The sequence below is a fragment of the Perca fluviatilis genome, chromosome 3 (assembly GCF_010015445.1).
Source record: "Perca fluviatilis chromosome 3, GENO_Pfluv_1.0, whole genome shotgun sequence".
Taxonomy (NCBI): Eukaryota; Metazoa; Chordata; class Actinopteri; order Perciformes; family Percidae; genus Perca; species Perca fluviatilis.
In genome coordinates, this window is record NC_053114.1 from 36281475 (window position 1) to 36301671 (window position 20197).

General features: G+C 40.6%; 1 protein-coding gene across 13 annotated transcripts in view; it reads left to right on the forward strand.

The window, feature by feature from the left end:
* The window catches only part of chd9 (chromodomain helicase DNA binding protein 9), an 88796-nt gene that overhangs the window by 58619 nt on the left and 9980 nt on the right, over nucleotides 1-20197 (forward strand). For all 13 annotated transcript variants that reach the window (XM_039795318.1, XM_039795320.1, XM_039795325.1 and 10 more), the window contains 19 exons: nucleotides 497-740; nucleotides 2741-2917; nucleotides 3029-3172; nucleotides 4723-4978; nucleotides 5573-5783; nucleotides 8002-8197; nucleotides 8515-8697; nucleotides 10429-10617; nucleotides 10827-10937; nucleotides 11105-11304; nucleotides 11635-11834; nucleotides 11952-12111; nucleotides 16837-16926; nucleotides 17661-17764; nucleotides 18173-18290; nucleotides 18387-18444; nucleotides 18544-18592; nucleotides 18766-19012; nucleotides 19111-19316. In XM_039795318.1, the coding sequence (XP_039651252.1) occupies nucleotides 497-740; nucleotides 2741-2917; nucleotides 3029-3172; nucleotides 4723-4978; nucleotides 5573-5783; nucleotides 8002-8197; nucleotides 8515-8697; nucleotides 10429-10617; nucleotides 10827-10937; nucleotides 11105-11304; nucleotides 11635-11834; nucleotides 11952-12111; nucleotides 16837-16926; nucleotides 17661-17764; nucleotides 18173-18290; nucleotides 18387-18444; nucleotides 18544-18592; nucleotides 18766-19012; nucleotides 19111-19316 (3143 nt within the window). The remainder of the gene's footprint in view (nucleotides 1-496; nucleotides 741-2740; nucleotides 2918-3028; nucleotides 3173-4722; nucleotides 4979-5572; nucleotides 5784-8001; nucleotides 8198-8514; nucleotides 8698-10428; nucleotides 10618-10826; nucleotides 10938-11104; nucleotides 11305-11634; nucleotides 11835-11951; nucleotides 12112-16836; nucleotides 16927-17660; nucleotides 17765-18172; nucleotides 18291-18386; nucleotides 18445-18543; nucleotides 18593-18765; nucleotides 19013-19110; nucleotides 19317-20197) is intronic.

Here is a 20197-nt window from a genome sequence, read left to right on the forward strand (position 1 = left end):
TCTGCACGTTGCAATTAGCATCAAGACATAATACCCCCACCCACTGGACAGCTGAATAAATGGTTTGCTGGAGTACACCACGCAGCAGAGGCAGTTGCAGTTGCATTTGCCATTATGTTGTATCTCATGTCTTTGGTCTGTAATTACTGCTGATGATGTTGTTTTCTCTTCCATTGTTCACTGTTTATTCTTTTAGTATCATGGGACTTTTGGATTTTCCTCATTTTATCTTTTCTTCTTCTTGTATTTCTTGTATTTCTATTATCACACAACTTTGTCTTTATGGAGACATAACACCTCATGCATCAACATAGTCAGACTTTTAAAATCCATATCCTGGCACATACTGCTGTACACACCAGGGATAAAATATTGATTTGAAATGGTACATCACCTTTTGCTACAGTATTGCCTTCAATTTCCGCTGATGCTTTTATGCAACCCCAATCGTGTCTCCAGTTTTTCTCTACTAACACTTGTTATCTCCACCTGTCAGACGAAACTGCATCCTGGCAGACGAGATGGGCCTGGGAAAGACCATCCAGTCCATCACATTCCTAGAGGAGATCTATCGTGTGGGCATTAAAGGGCCATTCCTTATCATTGCGCCGCTCTCCACCATTGCCAACTGGGAGCGCGAGTTCCGTACTTGGACCCATCTCAATGTCATTGTCTACCATGGAAGCATGGTCAGCAGGCAGATGCTCCAACAGTATGAGATGTATTTCAGGGATGCACAGGTAAATGGACAAAGATCTTTTTGCCTTTTTATATTTACAGTATGTTTTGTGCTCAGGATGTTAGTTTTCTAAGTACAAATACTCTTATTACACAATAATAAAGTTCAAATAAAATAAATTGGTAGCATAAATACATATATTGAAGTCCCATAACAAAATCAGACCTTCAACATATTACACAGTTGTAGTACAGCACATATAGTATATTACATACCATTTTCATTCATTATATCAATTTTAAGTGTTGACAGTTGCCAAGATTGAAAGTCTAAAGCTGCACCTGCTAGTGGCCCTTAGATAATGCACGGTACATAATACATTATACATTTCTTGTATATTTTAGGTTTACAGTCGTTTTAGAAGTGTAGCTATTGCTATTGTATGTTTTAAGAAAAGACACTGCTGTGTGTTTTGTCACCACAGTGGTTGTTTTGGCCTGAGTAAAGCCTTAAGTAGCCGGGCAACAATCAGTCATGGATATACAGCCGGGCATTCAGCTTGTTTTCACATACCTAACACAAATAGAATTGTAGGATTGAGAGGCTGTTTAGTTCATCCTGACATACCTAATCTTCCCCTTTTTAAAGACAGACGAGCAGAAAGCAGCATCGCTGTGCTTACTTTCAGACTGGAAAGCAGTGATTCAGTTTGATTAAAATAATCATAGTGCTTTTTAGAAAACAGCAGCACTGTCAGCAAGATGACGTCCTCTGAGTAATCTAATGATATGTTTGAAAACAGAATGCCTGTAAACAACGATAGGAGTCGGAAACTGAAAAGCCAGGCAGAATGCGATTACCATGTGTAACACAAAGCCTGGAACTCTGTAACTAATGCAGCAAACTCACTTACCACAATGTTTCCGAGGCAAACATCACCTGTAGAGAGAAAAGCAGGCAGCAGTTGAAGGATAGTGAAGATCTCAGAAAAATCTTTCCTGTAAGGAAATAGGTCTGTGTTAAAATAATGACCGAAAATGTTTTTTTTGTCTGCATTGTTTATTCTGTCATTCAGTCTTGATAGATAGATAGATAGATAGATAGATAGATAGATAGATAGATAGATAGATAGATAGATAGATAGATAGATAGATATTTATTTCTTCAACATCTGTACACTTAAATATTGCCACAGGTTTTACATAGTTTTATGAAGCCCATGATTTCTTACTGTGTTGGGGAAGAGAACATTTTTATGAATAAGTGGTTCATAGTACTAACGTAGCATATAACAGGATTCAAAGAAGGGCACATGCGCAACAGTGAGTAGGCTGCTAGGTAGTTAGTGAGCCTTAGGCAGAGGCTTTCTATGGTTGGCAGGCCATGTGATGTGTCACAACAGGCAGTTAGAAGCTCTTAGTATTCAGACAAACTGTAGGAAGAATTAAGGCAAACAAGAGCAGAACAGAGCAGAGCTGCCACCAGGCTGTCTCCCAGGCAGCCTGTGATGTCATAGCAGCCCCCAAGGGGAGCTCTCTGTCAGCGCTGCTCAGGCATATCAGAGAGAGAGGTTCCTCTACAGCAGTCTGTTGGTTGGCTGGCTGGCAGGCTGGCTGTGGGAGGGGATTATTTGATAACCGAGTATCCCTTGAGACTGTTGTCAAGGCAATAGATACAAATGGAGAGGCGGGATGAAGAAAAGCTTCCCCAGACAAACCAATAAAAAAACTGCAAAGACTCACTAGCAGGTGTGCACTCATGTCCTGGTTATATTGTAGATAGCTTCATATCACGAGGAAATTAGTAGGTTTCTAATGTTAACAGTTACATTCTCTTTATATTCTCTCAGAAAACTGCTATTTTTTAATGATAGTACACATTCTGCATCATTCAAATTAAAAGACTAGGAAGCAAATATTTTACACACCTCCACTTGTAGAACAGACACAATTTCTTGTGCATAAAAATACAATTGTCAGCTCCTAAAATTGTGAATATTTGTTTTATAAATAAACCAATTTGACAGTTTGTCTTACATCTCTCCCCTTTTTTTGTCTTAAGGGCCGTGTGATGCGAGGTGCCTACAGGTTCCAAGCCGTTATCACAACGTTCGAGATGATCCTGGGAGGCTGTCCCGAGCTCAACGCCATAGAGTGGCGCTGTGTTATCATCGATGAGGCCCACCGCCTCAAGAACAAGAACTGCAAACTGCTAGAGGGCTTTAAGCTCATGAATCTGGTACATATACAGTACCATCAACTTACAGAGAGATGCGTAAATAAAAACTAATTGTCTAATCAATAAATTAGACTGAATCATTTTCATCTTGTGCTTATTGTTCTCTTCCAGGAGCACAAAGTCCTGCTGACAGGTACTCCTCTTCAGAACACAGTGGAGGAGCTCTTCAGCCTGCTCCACTTCCTGGAGCCAGCACGCTTCCCCTCAGAAATCACCTTCATGCAGGAGTTTGGAGACCTCAAGACTGAGGAGCAGGTAAGTCCGCGAATACATCGAAAAATGTGTTTCGACATTGTTATTTTTTGTGAATATTCTGATTTGATAATACAATTCAGCAATCTTCATGTCACAAGATCAGGTCATTCAATGTTGTTAGAGCTTCTGGTGCCATGTTTTGTCACCTTAAGGTTTACAATTGTACAGATAAAAAACACAGTGTTTAGTGTTGTGACTTGGCTCCTCAACACACATTGTTGCTCAGATACAGTATAAAGATCCAATGAGTACAGACGGAACCCTTGAAGTGGGGCTTTTTCTAACCAGGCCACAGTGACATTTTGTACAACACACACACACACAAACCCCACATATGGTGGATAACGAGCACAGCTAATGGGGTGTTATGCTACTTGTTGTTGGACTATGTGTTGACACAATTGCTTACAAGAAAAAGGCCTTCTACAATACGTATTCCGTTTTAGTCCGAAGCAATAAAGAGACACTTGAGGAAAGACAATTAAAATTGGTGTGAAGTGTGGTCCTTGTGCTAAAAATTGAAATATTTGAAATGGCTAGTACTCAACACGCGGTACTAAATCTAGGAGCTCTTTGTGCCAGTGGCAATGTGAAATCCTTTTTATAGTAAAAGTTGCTGCTGCTGTTAAGAGGTACGTTTTGAACACATAACCTAACTGATGTTATACAATGGCCAATATGTGTAATACAAAGAAAACTGGTTGGGTAAAGCTGGCCCACTCATGGGGGTCAAGTAGTAATAAGCTGTGATGCTATACTGTTTTGGGAAATGTGGTTCCTACTTTGATGGAGTGCCAGGTTATATGTGTAAGCAGATAGTATAATTATAGTCATAATTAACATAATGTATGGTATTTTGCATCTGTGTCCATTACAGTCATGAAACACAGATTTCCCATGTGGTGAAACCTGTTGATTTGTAAGTTGGATAGGAAACAAATATCTTTGTCTGATGTTGCATTTTAATAAAATTTTGAATACAATAAATTATTCTGAACTTGGGAATGGAAAATTTTAGCCTGGGAAAACCCTGATGAACTGAGTCTGGCCAAGAGCCCATTGAAGCCCATTTCCAATTTTTCAATCCCAACCGTTGAGGCGGGCTTTACACGATGACGATAGCGCAGCGACGGCAAGCAGCTTTTTGTTTACATTCAAAATGACGGCCACCGAAGCACAGCAACCCGTTGATGCCACTGTCACTACAACGTCACCCGGATTGTTGGTCTGATTGGTTGAAGGACTATCCAATTGTGGCCAGAGGCATTTGAGCGGGGGTCCGTTGGTGACGCCCTTTGGAAATGGGCTGTGAATGAACCTTCCCCAGACCCACTCTCAGTTACAACTGAGAAGGGTCTGTTGTCAACCAGGCTAGGAAAATTCAAAGCATACAAAAACATGTAATGACATCTATGAGACTGCTGTTTCCATTTTAATCAGAACCAGCACAAACTCATCATGTGTAACCCCATACCTGTGTAGTATACAATATCCCGCAGCATTTACTGAATGTGATAACTATAATTCTTTTCTCATCTTTGGGTCCACAGGTACAGAAGCTTCAGGGGATCCTGAAGCCCATGATGCTGCGTCGGTTAAAGGAGGACGTGGAGAAGAAGTTGGCTCCTAAAGAGGAAACCATCATCGAGGTTGAGCTCACAAACATTCAAAAGAAATACTACCGTGCCATCCTAGAGAAGAACTTCTCTTTCCTGGCTAAAGGAGCTGGCCAGGCAAATATGCCCAACCTGGTCAACACCATGATGGAGCTGAGAAAGTGCTGCAACCACCCCTACCTCATCAAAGGTAGGATGGTACCTTTTAAGGCTAATTATAGGTTAATATAGTTAAATATAGTCCAAATGTATAGTTGTGCTCTTGGCAGGCAAAGCAGCAAAAGGTCTCCACAATTTCCTGTTTAGTCTTAAGTAGGTATCGTTGACTTAAGATTTAGGTGTTCACTATAATTTGATACCTCAAGAGATTGTTACATCATACTCTACATACTGGTAGCGTGGCCTTAAAACAGTCCTGAAAATCTCCACAGATTTTTTTAAGATATTGCATATGCACTGAATCTGTCAAGTGTTTTGTTTTTAATTAAACCACAGTGTCACTGATGCAAAACTTCAGGACCCCTTTTTTAGTATATTATCTTGAAATTATAACGTATAACCTTTAATATTTTATATGCTACACAGGCATCTAAAAAGTTGGCAATCCGAGATAGATTGCTAAAGATGTGCTTCGAAAGTTATTTTTCGTGCACTTGTACTGTCAAAAAATGAAAAAAGCTCAGATCTGAATTAATGGACATTGGACATTAAAGGAAATAAAATATTGTCAAAAAAGCATAAAAGACATGGTTTTGCTGACGTATCCATGTTTTTGCGATGTCAGGGGCAGAAGAGAAGATCCTAGAGGACTTCAGGGAGGTGTATAGCCCCACTGCCATCGACTTTCACCTGCAGGCTATGGTACAGTCTGCCGGGAAGCTGGTCCTTATTGACAAACTGCTGCCCAAGATGAAGGCCGGCGGGCACAGGGTGCTTATCTTCTCCCAAATGGTGCGCTGCCTGGACATCTTGGAAGACTACCTCATTCAGAGAAGGTAATGGTGACAGATAATAAAGAGTTGGTTAGTTAAAGCTTAGACTTAAGAATTCCTACACAAGTCTAAAAAAGTGGTTTTAATAATGTTAATCTCTCGAAGACATCATGCATTTCAAAACACGTCAGACAAAATCAGCTGTTACAGGTTATTCAGTCAGCATCAGCCTACATCATATAAAACACCATGCAAATGAAATGCAGGAATTAAGTTCTGGAAAGACATGTAGGCAGTGTGTAGTATGTAGTTACATTGTTCACTAAATGGCTTCTGTCGTAGTCCATATTGGAAGGAAAATCGACAAGTCTTTTTTTTTTTTTTTTTTTTTCTTGTCTTTTATGAAACCTTTCATTGTTAACTTAGTGCTGCTGCTCAAAAATGTAAAGTCCCTCTCATCCTCTGGCTTTATTAGGTCCGTTATGATGCAAAGGAAGCATCAAGTCGTGTGCAAGTGACAGGCAGGATTTAGTGGTACAGTATACTGGGAACACTCAGTAGCTGCTAAGTTCCGGCTATGTTGTAAAGGATGATCTGACTCCTCTGGCTGCAACTGGTTAGGGGCAGTATGTCTGTAGTGGTGTGTTTTTAGCATTCAATACATAATGGCCAATTGCCAGTGAGAGTTGGCAGCAGCCTTAGTGATTAAAGGTATGGAGCCTGGTGTTTTAAAACAGTCAAAACAACCCATCCACTCATCCATCCATATCCTTTTCAGGGCTAAAAGAGGCTGTGACATATCATAGCATGCACTAGTCAATAGGTAGCATACAAACAAACATAATATACACATAAATAAACAGGCAAACACAAATTACCCATAGGTGTGAGTATGAAAGTGTCTGGGACTGTTGGAGGAAACTGTAAATTGACCTAAGCAGTTGCTCCTATCTGGACATTGGAAGTAGCATTTTCTCTCTCTCTTCTTTCATTACCATTGTATGGCCAAACGTGAGAAAATCACACCATTTAGACGAAATTTCCTTTAGCATTCTAACTATATAACGTCTAAGCTTCACAAAGGGTAATAAATACAGTAATATCAGTCTCCATAAAGATAGTCACAGGATTTTAGGTATTTATTTACTTAGAAAGAAGCTTTTGTTTGTTTCTTTGTGATATTGCAAAATGTATGATTTGTAGGCTTCTAATTAGAGCGAATTGAAAAACAAATCAGGCCCTTGTTTCCTCAATTGCAGAGCTCAGGGGCAGCTGATTAAGATAATGGACAACAATTTTTACTTATGGGCAAAGAGCTTCTATATACAACCTAAGGCTCTGCCAAAGTACAACACTGCTTTGAGAATCAAAGCACTCTCCCCTCCCTCTGTATGTGTCTGGTTCTAGCTGTGTCTTAGCTAATGCCCAAAAGTCTCTCAAAAACTGAAATTGGGTGAGTGGTCAAGAACATTTATCAAGACAGTTACAGGGAAAGGTTTACAACTAGCTATAAGGGTTAGAATTTAATGGCATTTAGGAATTTAATAATTAAAGATACAAGTTTGGGTTTCTGGTTTTCATCTTTGTATTTATTTTTGTTCTTACGTCTCCCAACTCTCATTCCTCAGTCTTTTCTGTTTCCTTTTCCTGACTTGTTTGTCTCTTTGTCCACCTACATCCTTTCGTTGCTCTCATGTTTCTGTTTCTTCCTTTCTCTCTTTGGTCTGGCTTCCAACCAACAGCTGGAGCTGACCCTAAGCTATTGTAAACATGTGAGGTGCTGCGCAGCACAGACCTCAGACAGGGTTCAGCAGCAGGTTATAGAAGCCCTCAGGGCTCCTCTACATTAGACAAGCGGGAGTTTCTGAGGTTTCTCCTGACGAAGTGGATTACCCCTGGGAAGGCGAGGGGTCGGATTGTGGGAGGGATTGAGAATGGACACAAGGATGAAAGCGCATAACCTCTCCTTGTAAAAAACAAAAAAACAGTTGTATCTATCTATCTAGGATACAGTGTCCCAGGAAGCAAAATAAAAGTAGTTTTTTTTTCTTTTCTTTTTTCTTTTTGATAAAATCCTTGATTACTTTGGTTGAGTTACATTTTTTTATTAAAAGCTCACGTCACTAAATCAAACTCTTCAGGAAAACACAAACATGAACACAATTTTGATGTTTAAATAAACTTTACCTGAAGGTGAATATCTTGCAGATTGATCCATGTATTTAATGAGTGCATAAAGTATACTGTACATGCATCATGGGTCATTTTTTTGTTTTTGCAGGTACTTGTATGAGCGAATAGATGGACGTGTTCGTGGGAACCTGCGGCAGGCAGCTATCGACCGCTTCAGTAAGCCTGACTCAGAACGCTTCGTTTTCCTTCTGTGCACAAGAGCTGGTGGCCTGGGAATCAACCTCACAGCAGCAGACACATGCATCATCTTTGACTCGGACTGGAACCCACAGAACGACCTGCAGGTACGATACAACCACACACACAAACTCACTTAGCGGTAGATGCAACATAATGCTGTAGATTTGTACCATTAGTGCAGGCATTAAAGAATTTTGGCACTCTGATAGTTATCTCTTGTCTGACATCTGCTCGTGTAAACACCTGCCAAAAAGACCACTTTTGGTGTCCAATCAAGAACACGTACACATTTCACAACAAATCAATCATTAAAGATCAGATGACATTTGGGTCAAACCAAAGATATCAAAACCCAAAAGCTCCTATTTGTACGTGTAGTGCATTTTACTCCGTTTTTTGTTTGTTTTTCTGCCCTTCACAGGCCCAGGCTCGCTGCCATCGGATTGGTCAGAACAAGGCCGTGAAGGTGTACCGTCTGATCACCAGGAACTCATACGAGCGAGAGATGTTTGATCGCGCCAGCCTCAAGCTGGGTCTGGACAAAGCAGTGCTGCAGAGCATGAGTGGCCGAGATAACAGCCTGGGAGGAGGCGCCGGGGGAGGGGTATGTTTGAGAATTGTCCAAATGGTCTGGAATAAAAATGGGGAATGAAATCATTTAGTCATGTAAATTATGTTCAATTAATTTTCAAAGAGACTTTGTTTTAAAACAGTGCTTGTGATGAATACCATCCATTTAACGAGTCATGACATTTTTCATCTCATCAAATTATTACACAAACGAGCAGGAAACCGAAAAAGCTGGGTGTGGCAATGTGCACATACAAACATACAACAGTGTTTACACTTTTATTTTACAAAACTTGTCATCCTTTTTGTTATTCATGTTATCTTTTTAATGTACCTCTACCACACCCACTAAACTCATGTAACAACCATTTTTTCCAATTCATTTTTGGAGTGAAATTTGGAACTTGACTGTAGTTTAAGCAGTGCATTTAACAGTCATAACACAATTGAAGACACGTTTCTTACACTCACTAAAAAAAAATAAGACAAAAGACTGCTTCCAGTTGTCTTTCCAACAATAATAAAAGTCAACAGTTTTTAATATCAGTTCTGAATGACATCAGGGGAACACATTAACAGATGGCAGACAACAAGATGCCAAGCAATGAAATAGAACTGTTCACAAACCCTAAAACTTGGTCTTATAATTTCCACTTGAAGTGTAACCGATCCTATTAGAGTCTAATCTTGTTGCGAGGGAGTGTGTCAACAGTGTGTGAAGTGTGTAGGTGGATGTTTTGCTGCAGTTGGTGTCCTCTGAGAATTATCAGAAGTATAAGGAGGTTGAGCTATTAGCAGGTCTCCACATCTGGTCTGACTGAACATATTTGCATAATAAACATCTGCTTGGGTTAGATACAGGGCTGCTGATGTTACGATTTTAATAATCCAGCATATGTCTGTTACACTTACTGTTCATTTATTTCCTTTTTAAAATTGTACGGTTTTGTAGGTATTTATGTTTGTATTGTGCATTATACTGTATAGTACTAGTGCAGTGCCTGTTTGGAGCGCGTGCCTGGTTCCCAGTATTTTTTTCAGAACTTTATCGTGTAAATTCTCACAAAAATCTGACACAAAATGCAGTTCTAAAACGCTTGGTTCCCAGTATTGCTTGTTACACCTCCCCTGATTCACCCTTCACTTTACCGGCAGTATTGACAAAGGATGAAGCAACAGTGTCTTGATAAGCGTGTTGTTTTATTGTTCACTGTAAACTCTCTTTACATCGCCTTTGCGATCTTTTTCCTTTTGTTTTCCTCACAGCTACACTCATACACTACTCTCACTATGGCTCCGCTTGCTCTCCTTGCTCGACCACACATGCACTGACGTCACTCGCTCAACACACCTGCAATTCTTGCTCTCCCTTACGCTCTGGTAACATGCTGCTTGCAGCGTTGTCGGGTGGCGTACCCATTCGAAGAGTTCTCGAGAACAACTCATCCGATGGTATTGCATTTTTGTAGTGCCTTTCTACCTTATCAGACAAAGCGCTTTATATTTGTACAGAGGCTTGTAGGCTCTCTGTTGGTAGCAGAGCCGGTGAACCGCAATCAGTGAGCCATCTAGGAGATGTAGCAACTCCCCGCCCCCACTGCTGTACAGAGCCTTGCTACAGCGTGCTGCTTGTGACGTCTATTGTCCATGCAGAGATCGTTTTGCTCCTCGAGTCCATTTGATATTCAGTTTGGTCTTAGTCGTTTATTTGTATTTGTTGTGTATAGTTTGTTGACTCTAAATACCTTTCTCATTCTCACCTCAGGCAGTGCAGCAACAGCAGCTGTCTAAGAAGGAGATTGAAGATCTGTTGCGACGTGGTGCATACGGGGCCATCATGGATGAGGAGGATGAAGGGGCCAAATTCTGTGAGGAGGATATCGATCAGATCCTCCAGCGCAGGACAAAGACCATCACCATCGAGTCTGAGGGACGAGGATCCACCTTTGCTAAGGTGAATAAAATGGATAAACACAACTGCTCTAACACAAGATGTAAATGTCTTTACCCAGTCCTCACCATGTAATTGGGTGGATGGCTACAATTAAAATTTTACAGGTCACTGGCAGTCTTTGATTTTAAACCAGGAGCAGCTCATGATACATCATACAGGAAATGGCAAATAAGATTATGGTTTGATATGATTCAAATGTCTGCTTTCAGGCCAGTTTTGTGGCGTCCGGAAACCGCACAGACATCTCTCTGGATGACCCCAACTTTTGGGATAAATGGGCCAAAAAAGCTGACATTGATATGGAGATGGCCAACGGCAGAGTATGTACTTCACCACAAATAATAAAGGGCATAATTAGGACCTAACTTGAAACATGTTGCATATCGCAAAGATATAATTGCTGGACATCCAGCCTTACTTTATCTGTGTTATAGACCTTGAAAGCCCTTTGCTAAAATTTAGTGTGCTCTCCATTCCCTCGCTACAGAACAGCTTGGTGATCGACACTCCTCGTGTCAGAAAGCAGACGAGGCCGTTCAGTGCCACCAAGGATGAGTTGGCAGAGCTTTCAGAGGGCAACAGCGACAGTGACGACACCAAACCTAAGCTCAGGCGAAACCATGACCGCCTCAACAGCTATGGACGCACAGAGTGCTTCAGAGTAGAGAAGAACCTGCTTGTTTATGGGTAAGATGATCAAAATAGTTTAAGCCATTAAACCATAGCAACTGTCTTGATCTTGTCCATAGATAGGAATGAACTGGTGTTTTTAAACAGAAACAGAAACCTAACTAAAAAAATTGTAATATGATACAGGAACCATAAATCGAGTCGTCTTAAGATCCCTAATTGTATGAAACTAATGCCGGTTATATACAAACGAACAAGGCTGTTGTCACTGTGATAGTAAAGCCACGCACATGTTAAGTTTCACAATAAAGGTGTCCTCCAAGTAGTACAGCTTGACAAGTGGAATACTTTTAATCTTAAATTTGGCTTTTCTCTTTCGTTGTCCAGGTGGGGTCGTTGGAAGGATATTCTCAACCATGGGCGTTTTAAGAAGCAACTGACAGAGAGGGATGTGGAGTCCATCTGCAGGGCCCTGCTGTCTTACTGCCTGGTCCATTACCGTGGAGATGACAAAATTAAAAGCTTCATGTGGGACCTGATCGCCCCTACTGAGGACGGACGCACCAAGGAGCTGCAGAATCACCTGGGTGAGTGGACTTCCAGCCAACATTTAACTGGCCTTATCACAACACGTAGTGGGATTTAGAAAACCATTTAATTTCCTATACTGCATCATGACTCTCAACCTACTCTTGTTCCACTAGGTCTGTCTGCTCCAGTCCCTCGGGGCAGAAAGGGTAAGAAAATGAAGATCCAGTCCAGCTCTTTTGACATCCACAAAGCTGAGTGGCTTAGGAAGCACAACCCAGAGCACATGCTTCAGGACGACGGCTACAAAAAACACCTCAAACACCACTGCAACAAGTAAGTGTTTCCTTATTCCAATTTACATTGTATATGCAAAATTTAAAAAAATGTAGCTTACACTTTAATCCAGTTTAGTTTGAGATATATATATATAAATGTGTGTGTGTGTGTGTGTGTGTGTGTGTGTGTGTGTATGTATGTGTATATATATATATATATATATATATATATATATGTATGTGTGTGTATATGTATATATATATGTATGTATGTGTGTGTATATATATATATATATATATATATGTGTATATTATATATATATGTGTGTATATATATATATATATATATATATATATATATATATATATATATATATATATATGTATATGTGTGTATATATATATATATATATATATATATATATATGTATATGTGTATATATGTATATATATATATATATATATATGTATATATATATATGTATGTGTATATGTATATATATATGTGTGTATGTGTGTATATGTATATATATGTATGTATATATATATATATATACAGTTCCTTATATGAAGTATTAGAGCCCCCTTGAACGCGTTTAGACCTTTTACTTACATTTCAGATAAATCAATTATCAAATATTAAACTTAATATTTTTTAACAAAAAAAAAAATTATTCAGCCCTTTTACTTTCAGTGCAGCAAACTCTCTCCAGAAGTTCAGTGAGGATCTCTGAATGATCCAATGTTGACCTAAATGACTAATGATGATAAATAGAATCCAGCTGTGTGTAATCAAGTCTCCGTATAAATGCACCTGCTCTGTGATAGTCTCAGAGGTCCGTGTAAAGCGCAGAGAGCATCATGAAGAACAAGGAACACACCAGGCAGGTCCGAGATACTGTTGTGGAGAAGTTTAAAGCCGGATTTGGATACAAAAAGATTTGCAAGCTTTAAAAATCCCAAGGAGCACTGTGCAAGCGATAATATTGAAATGGAAGGAGTATCAGACCACACTACAAATCACGAAGACCCGGCGTCCCTCTAAACTTTCAGCTCATACAATGAGAAGACTGATCAGAGATGCAGCCAAGAGGCCCATGATCACTCTGGATGAACTGCAGAGATCTACAGCTGGTGGGGAGACTCTGTCCATAGGACAACAATCAGTCGTATACTGCACAAATCTGGCCTTTATGGAAGAGTGGCAAGAAGAAAGCCATTTCTTAAAGATATCCATAAAAAGTGTCGTTTAAAGTTTGCCAAAAGCCACCTGGGAGACACACCAAACATGTGGAAGAAGGTGCTGTGGTCAGATGAAACCAAAATCGAACTTTTGGCAACAATGCATAACGTTATGTTTGGCGTAAAAGCAACACAGCTCATCACCCTGAACACACCATCCCCACTGTCAAACATGGTGGTGGCAGCATCATGGTTTGGGCCTGCTTTTCTTCAGCAGGGACAGGGAAGATGGTTAAAATTGATGGGAAGATGGATGGAGCCAAATACAGGACCATTCTGGAAGAAAACCTGATGGAGTCTGCAAAAGACCTGAGACTGGGACGGAATTTGTCTTCCAACAAGACAATGATCCAAAACATAAAGCAAAATCTACAATGGAATGGTTCACAAATAAACATATCCAGGTGTTAGAATGGCCAAGTCAAAGTCCAGACCTGAATCCAATCGAGAATCTGTGGAAAGAACTGAAAACTGCTGTTCAGGCTGCAACTCCATCCAACCTCACTGAGCTCGAGCTGTTTTGCAAGGAGGAATGGGCAAAAATGTCAGTCTCCGATGTGCAAAACTGATAGAGACATACCCCAAGCGACTTACAGCTGTAATCGCAGCAAAAGGTGGCGCTACAAAGTATTAACTTAAGGGGGCTGAATAATTTTCGCGCCCAATATTTCAGTTTTTTATTTGTTTAAAAGGTTTGAAATATCCAATAAATTTCGTTCCACTTCATGATTGTGTCCCACTTGTTGTTGATTCTTCACAAAAAATTACAGTTTTATATCTTTATGTTTGAGGCCTGAAATGTGGCAAAAGGTCGAAAAGTTCAAGGGGGCCGAATACTTTCGCAAGGCACTGTATATATAAAAATGTGTATCTATAAATACTGTTCTAATCTAAAAGAGACATTTATAATATCTAATATTCATGCATTTAACTTAATTATTAACTAATATTCTGTGTTTAAACCGGCGGGTGGTCATTTTTCTCTTCTAGCACAGATTGTATTTATTAGAATGAAGTCTAAGTGTTTGAAAATACAATTTGCACATGGCTTAAACTTAAACGGTGGCATTTCCAAGCCACAGTAATAAGGAGGCACTAAAACATCTATTGGAGCCGACAGTTGACTGATTCGTTAACGGGCATGCATCACATTGAGACCAGCTGACTGATCTAATTCCTAATGAGACTTCAACCCAGCTAATGGCCGTCATGGATCTCTCTTATTTACAGACAGAGGGGAAAAGATGGCTGCTATTAAAACATGGGCCGTTGAGATATAAAGCCAAATAGCTGGCTGCTTCTTTTTAAAAGGGGGGCTTGTGTCCATAGGGCTTTAGACGCAGAGCGTCCACAGCTTCCATAGAAAGTTCTCCATTGTTTCCCTGTCCAGTTGTGCTGAATCCAGGGATTGTCTGATATGTGACATGCCAGGCAAATGGGGACACAGTCAGCAGGGTTTGCTGACTTCTGCGTTTTCACTCCGAGGACCTGGAATGTGACTGGTGTGGGTGTGGGGGAGGGGTTGACTGGCTTCCTTAACAGGACCGTAAATGTAGGACTTCTACACAGGAATGGAAAGTATCAGAAGTGGAGGGAAATTTCTGACCGTTTCCAAAAGTCTTCATAAGTTTGAAAGACCAACATGTCAGATAATCAGATCACCATGGATTCTTGGTCCTCAGCAAGCAGTGTGCTTGTGCTTGTTACTGTATAAATATCAGATATCCTTTACTGCATACTGTAGTAAAGATGTGAAACTTATCAAATCTGCTTTGACATCATGGACACATGCTTGAGAAGGCACATAGAAATGTCATAGTGTGTGTGTTTTGAATCAGAATTACATCTGTTACTCAGTAGCTCCCCTTTACGCTGGGTTTTGATGGATTATTTTCTGTGAACACACCATGAGGGATTGTTGTCATGTCACTCATGTCATGCATACTTGGCTTATTTGGTTCTGAAAGACTGTGTATGACTGTTCTGAGATACTCTGCAGCCTCTCTGAGTAAACCACATCACACACACTGACTAACAAAGGCATAGAAGGAGAGTGATGAAGGGCTGTGCTGACAGGCAGAGGAAGCGGCAGCTGCTCCTGGGCGGGTCCAGTCACACAGGAGGATGGAGGGTGGAGGAGGAAAAGGGAAGAAGTTCAAGGCTTTGATTTACCAGAGCTACATGTCCAGACTGGTCACCACAAACATCAATCACTCCAACAGAAAGACAGACCTGGGAACCCTACAGTTTTTCATTGTCCTGTTAGTATACAGGGAATGATTTGGGGCTCATTTATAACAATATTTTTCTGAATTACAGCGTAAAAAGATGGAATGCCTGGCATGCTACGTATATTTCAGAGCAGCAGTTCACAACTCTTTTGGTGCTCTTGAAAGAGGAGCAGCACTGTAGAGAAGCCTTGTCAGGAGATAAGGCCACAGGTTTACGATTAAGTGGCTACAAATACAAAGCTGTAGAAAGTGTTGCAGTTTACTTAGAGGGATGTTTTCACTCTCCTCGTTCTTATTCTTATTCGTGAAACTTTCAGATTTTATCAGTAATCTGGCATAAGGTGCTAGACAATTGTGCTCTATGCTACTAATTGAGAACGAGTTAAATGTTGACATTTTACATGTACTTGGCAAATTGATTATTTTTCTTATCTAATTTGGTTTGAATAGTAGTTTTAATAGGGAGGTTTTAGGGGCTTCATTGAGATGTTACCATTCTGTAAATAGTAAGACAGCTAATAACTCCACAGTAATAAAGCCCCACGGAGAATTTTGCTCTCATGCCAGAAATCCTTAAAACCTCTTTCACTTTTTTTTTTCAATAGCCAGCATTACATGATGAAGTAATGAAATAATTTTGTGTTCAGCCAAATTGATTACACCGAATGCATTCTACATCAAGCAAAATCTTAAGGCATGCCAGACATTCCAGTCTGGCACATCCAGTGCACCACAGTTCCCACCACTTCACTGTGTCTTCGCTCAAAGCATGCTGTCTGTGATGTGTGATCATGCATCACAGAGCTAATGTCTCCCCTGTGAGTCAGCCTCTCGCTACCTTGTCAGCCTCGACTTCCCAGCCTTCATCTACTGCCAGAGCACGACCACATGACGACTGGAGAGAGACGGTTGTCTGTTCACTCGGTCCTGGGAGCCTGGCTGTGGAGCTGCCCAGGACTCCCTGTGTTGTCTATGCAAAAATGTTGACTTCAGTAAAACTATAATTCGCCAAGTTGATTAATCAGGCTTAAACCTGCTCTGTGGAAGGCCTGTAGCTGTACACATGCTAAAATAAAATCCTAGAAAACCGGCATAGGTATTATACATAAATTAATTGAGTAATGTTTGTGTGAAATGATAGGACAAGGACTATACAGTACAATTTTAAGATAACAGCTGAATTGTCACACATTTCACTCATTTGCATTGTGTTCAACAGGTTGCTGCGTGCGTGTGTGTTTTGGTTCTGCTCGCTCAGCGTTTGTGCGTGGTCAGGGCTTTGTTGTGACCAGTGGGTTTTCTCTGTGCAGGGTGCTGCTCAGGGTCAGAATGCTCTACTACCTGAAACAAGAGGTCATAGGAAGCCAGGCCCAGAGGGTGTTAGACGGCGTGGACTTCAGGTGAGCAGACGTTACCTTGTCTTACATACCCTTCCTTCCCTGTTTTGTCAATGTTAGCTTTTTTTCTACAACTGTCCTGACTGCTTGAGACTCTTGAAACACTATATTAAAAAAAATATAAAACTGTGGATGGTAGTGTGGTTGTGTAACTTATGCCCTGCTCAGCTAACGGTATAGCTGAATTCATGATGTATGCAGAAGGTCAGATGGATTTAGCAGCTTAATACACTACAGACCCGGGCAGAGTTTTCCATTGGCAGCAGCAGAGTTTCCGTATCAAGGTGAAATAGCTGCCTCATAGATTTTTCTCCCTGAGTGGCAAGTGTGGATATTAACATATGGTATCAACCTGTTGAAAGAAAAAACAACTGATTAGCCAAATGAATAAGATGTTTGTAGAGCTCCACCTGCTGGTGAAAGATGGTCATGTTTCTTTCTGTTTTCTATTATACATCGCTGTTAAAAATGGTTAATCAAAAGCACTGTTAACAAGGAAATTACCATAGAATGTTAAAAGAGGCTTTTATTGTTTCGCAATTCTCATTTTGTTGTTTCACAATAAAAGTCCTTCATGGCGAGCCGTGATATGTTGGGCCTCCTGAACAGTGGGAAGTGTTTGCATTAACACCATATTAATAAAGCAAATGTGAGCAGATTAAACAAATTCAGTAAATGAATCAAATCAATAAAGATTCCCCCACCTAATATCCATCTAAATCTTCTCCTCCTCTTAGTGAGATAAAGATCTGGGTGCCAGACCCTGATCATTCGGAGCTGCCAGCCTTGTGGTGGGATACCATTTCTGACAAGTGTCTGCTGCTCGGTGTCTATAAGCATGGTAAGAAACCTCAGCTCTTACTGTCACTTGTGTTTATTTAATAAGGTAATCCAATTAAGAAATCACTTGTGCCCTAAATTTAAAATTAAACTCAACTAGTCTCATCTTTTACTTACAAAGCATCTGTGGTCACTTTACAGAAGAGGGAAAAGTCAGTACCTGACATGAAACAACAATCTACTATGTAACAGTACCAGTATCTAAAGTTATTCTAAGACTGTTTTAAAAAGTAAAACGTATTAACTGATAATTTATTCTGCACTATTTTTAGTGTTGAGTTTTCTATTGATACCAGGTGATTGTGGGAAATCATTCAGCTTATGTATATTGCCTGGTCCCTAACTACGAGTTTCCACACATTATCCTTTGCTAACTCTGGTGTTTGCTTATCTTCCTGTACACTCCCAGGTTATGAGAAGTACAACACTGTTCGTGCAGATCCTACCCTGTGCTTCCTAGAGCGTGTGGGACGACCAGATGAGAAGGCCATCGCTGCTGAACAGAGAGGCAACGATTTTATGGATGGGTCAGTACAAACATTATGTGGTCAACATTATATTTTTTTTAAAAATTGTGTCAGATAGGTTGTAAACTGCAAAAATAAAACTTTGTGTGTGTGTAGGGATGTGGATGACCCAGAGTACAAGCCTGCTCCAGCCCTGCTGAAGGACGATATGGAGGTAAGGCCACCTGAACCAAAGGTGCATGTGGTGCAAGACTGCATCACAGTTGGGTAACCTTATATTCCTGCTATAAACAAACACTGTCTTCTCATGCAGGATGACGCCTCTTCTCCTGGAGACTTGGTTGTCACTGACAACGCTGGAGGTGAGTGTTAAATGTTTATAATCCACAGTGGATTATCATTACTATGATGATTAGAAATACAGGCTTCCCACGGGTGATGGAAATCTGGAAAAGTTGTGAAATTTGAAGTTAGGATAAAAATGACACGTGCATGACACAAAGCAAAACATGGCACTCTCTGTACTTGTATCCAGATGCAGTCCCATTGACAGAAGGCGAAACGTCCTACTGGCCCTCACCCTCGGTGCTGACAGCCAGACTAAGGCGACTAATCACAGCCTCTCAACGCTACACCAAGAGCCGGCAGATCCTCCAGATCCACCAGACCCAGACTCCCTCTCCGTCGTCCATGATATTGTCGGCTCCACTCTGCCCACTGCCCCCTACACTCAACGACACGCTCAACCCCAAGATGGTTGCTAAGATTGAACGGCAACAAAGGTTAGAACACAGAGCGGATCAATGTGTGGTTGAGAAATAAAATGCATCTTGGAGGTTTTGATCAGAATATCAATATATTATATTTTCACTTTCCTCAGGTGGACCAGGCGAGAAGAGGCTGACTTCTACCGTGTGGTCTCTACTTTTGGTGTTGTTTTCGACCCAAACCTTGGCCGGTTTGACTGGACCAAGTTCAGGGCCATGGCTCGGCTGCACAAGAAGACTGACGAGAGCCTTCAGAAATACCTGTGTGCTTTTACCGCCATGTGCCGGAGGGTGTGTCGCCTGCCACCCAAAGAGGGAGGTCAGAAATCTAAATCTAAAGCTTATTCACTCATGTGTACACACTAGGGGTGTATCCGACTAAGGATTTACACATTCGAATCAGAATTGTCGAATCTTTCTATAGTCGACTGACAGTCGAATCATCTATATGTGTGTGTGTGTGAATGGGTTGGGAGGGGCACGACACTAGTCAGCAGGAGGGTAAAACTATTTTTTTATTTTCTTTAACACACTGCACACAGCAACAACTTTTAATAAAGCGACCAAAACTGCCTGCCAACTGACAGATGAACTGACAATGGCTTTCTTATTTAGGTTTAAATAAAAGGTAATGTGGTGGATAAACATTCGTAAAACGTTTTCTCATAACATTTTAAAGCCGCGATCGAAAAAATACAGAACATCACAGAAATATACAAAATAACATTTTGATAAATAAACCTAAAAAAATACCTGCCTGCGCATTAATTCTTTAAAACCTTCACCGTCCACAACATTCACTGGCCTCATGTCGAGCGCAATAAACTCTGCAATTTTGTCCGTGATTTCTCTTTTCCTTTTCTCGGACAATGGCGTTCTCAAATCTAGCTTTCTTTGAGTTAGTTTTGGCGCAGCTCCGGTACTACTACTAGATTAACTTCCGTCGTCAGTCTGATACTGTGGGTGGATCTAGAAAAAAGACGAACATATTTTAAGTCCCAACCTATGATATTGCTATTCGTAAATTAAAAGCGCCATTATAAAGAGTGAACCGTCTTTATTGGTAATAAACTTACCCGTTTTAAGTGGAAAGCCATGTTTGTTGTTGACGAGTGGTAGGACATGAGCTGTTGGCATAACTTGCATTTTACTTTTTTTGGATCATCTTTTACCATTTCAAAGTGCATCCACACTTTAGAT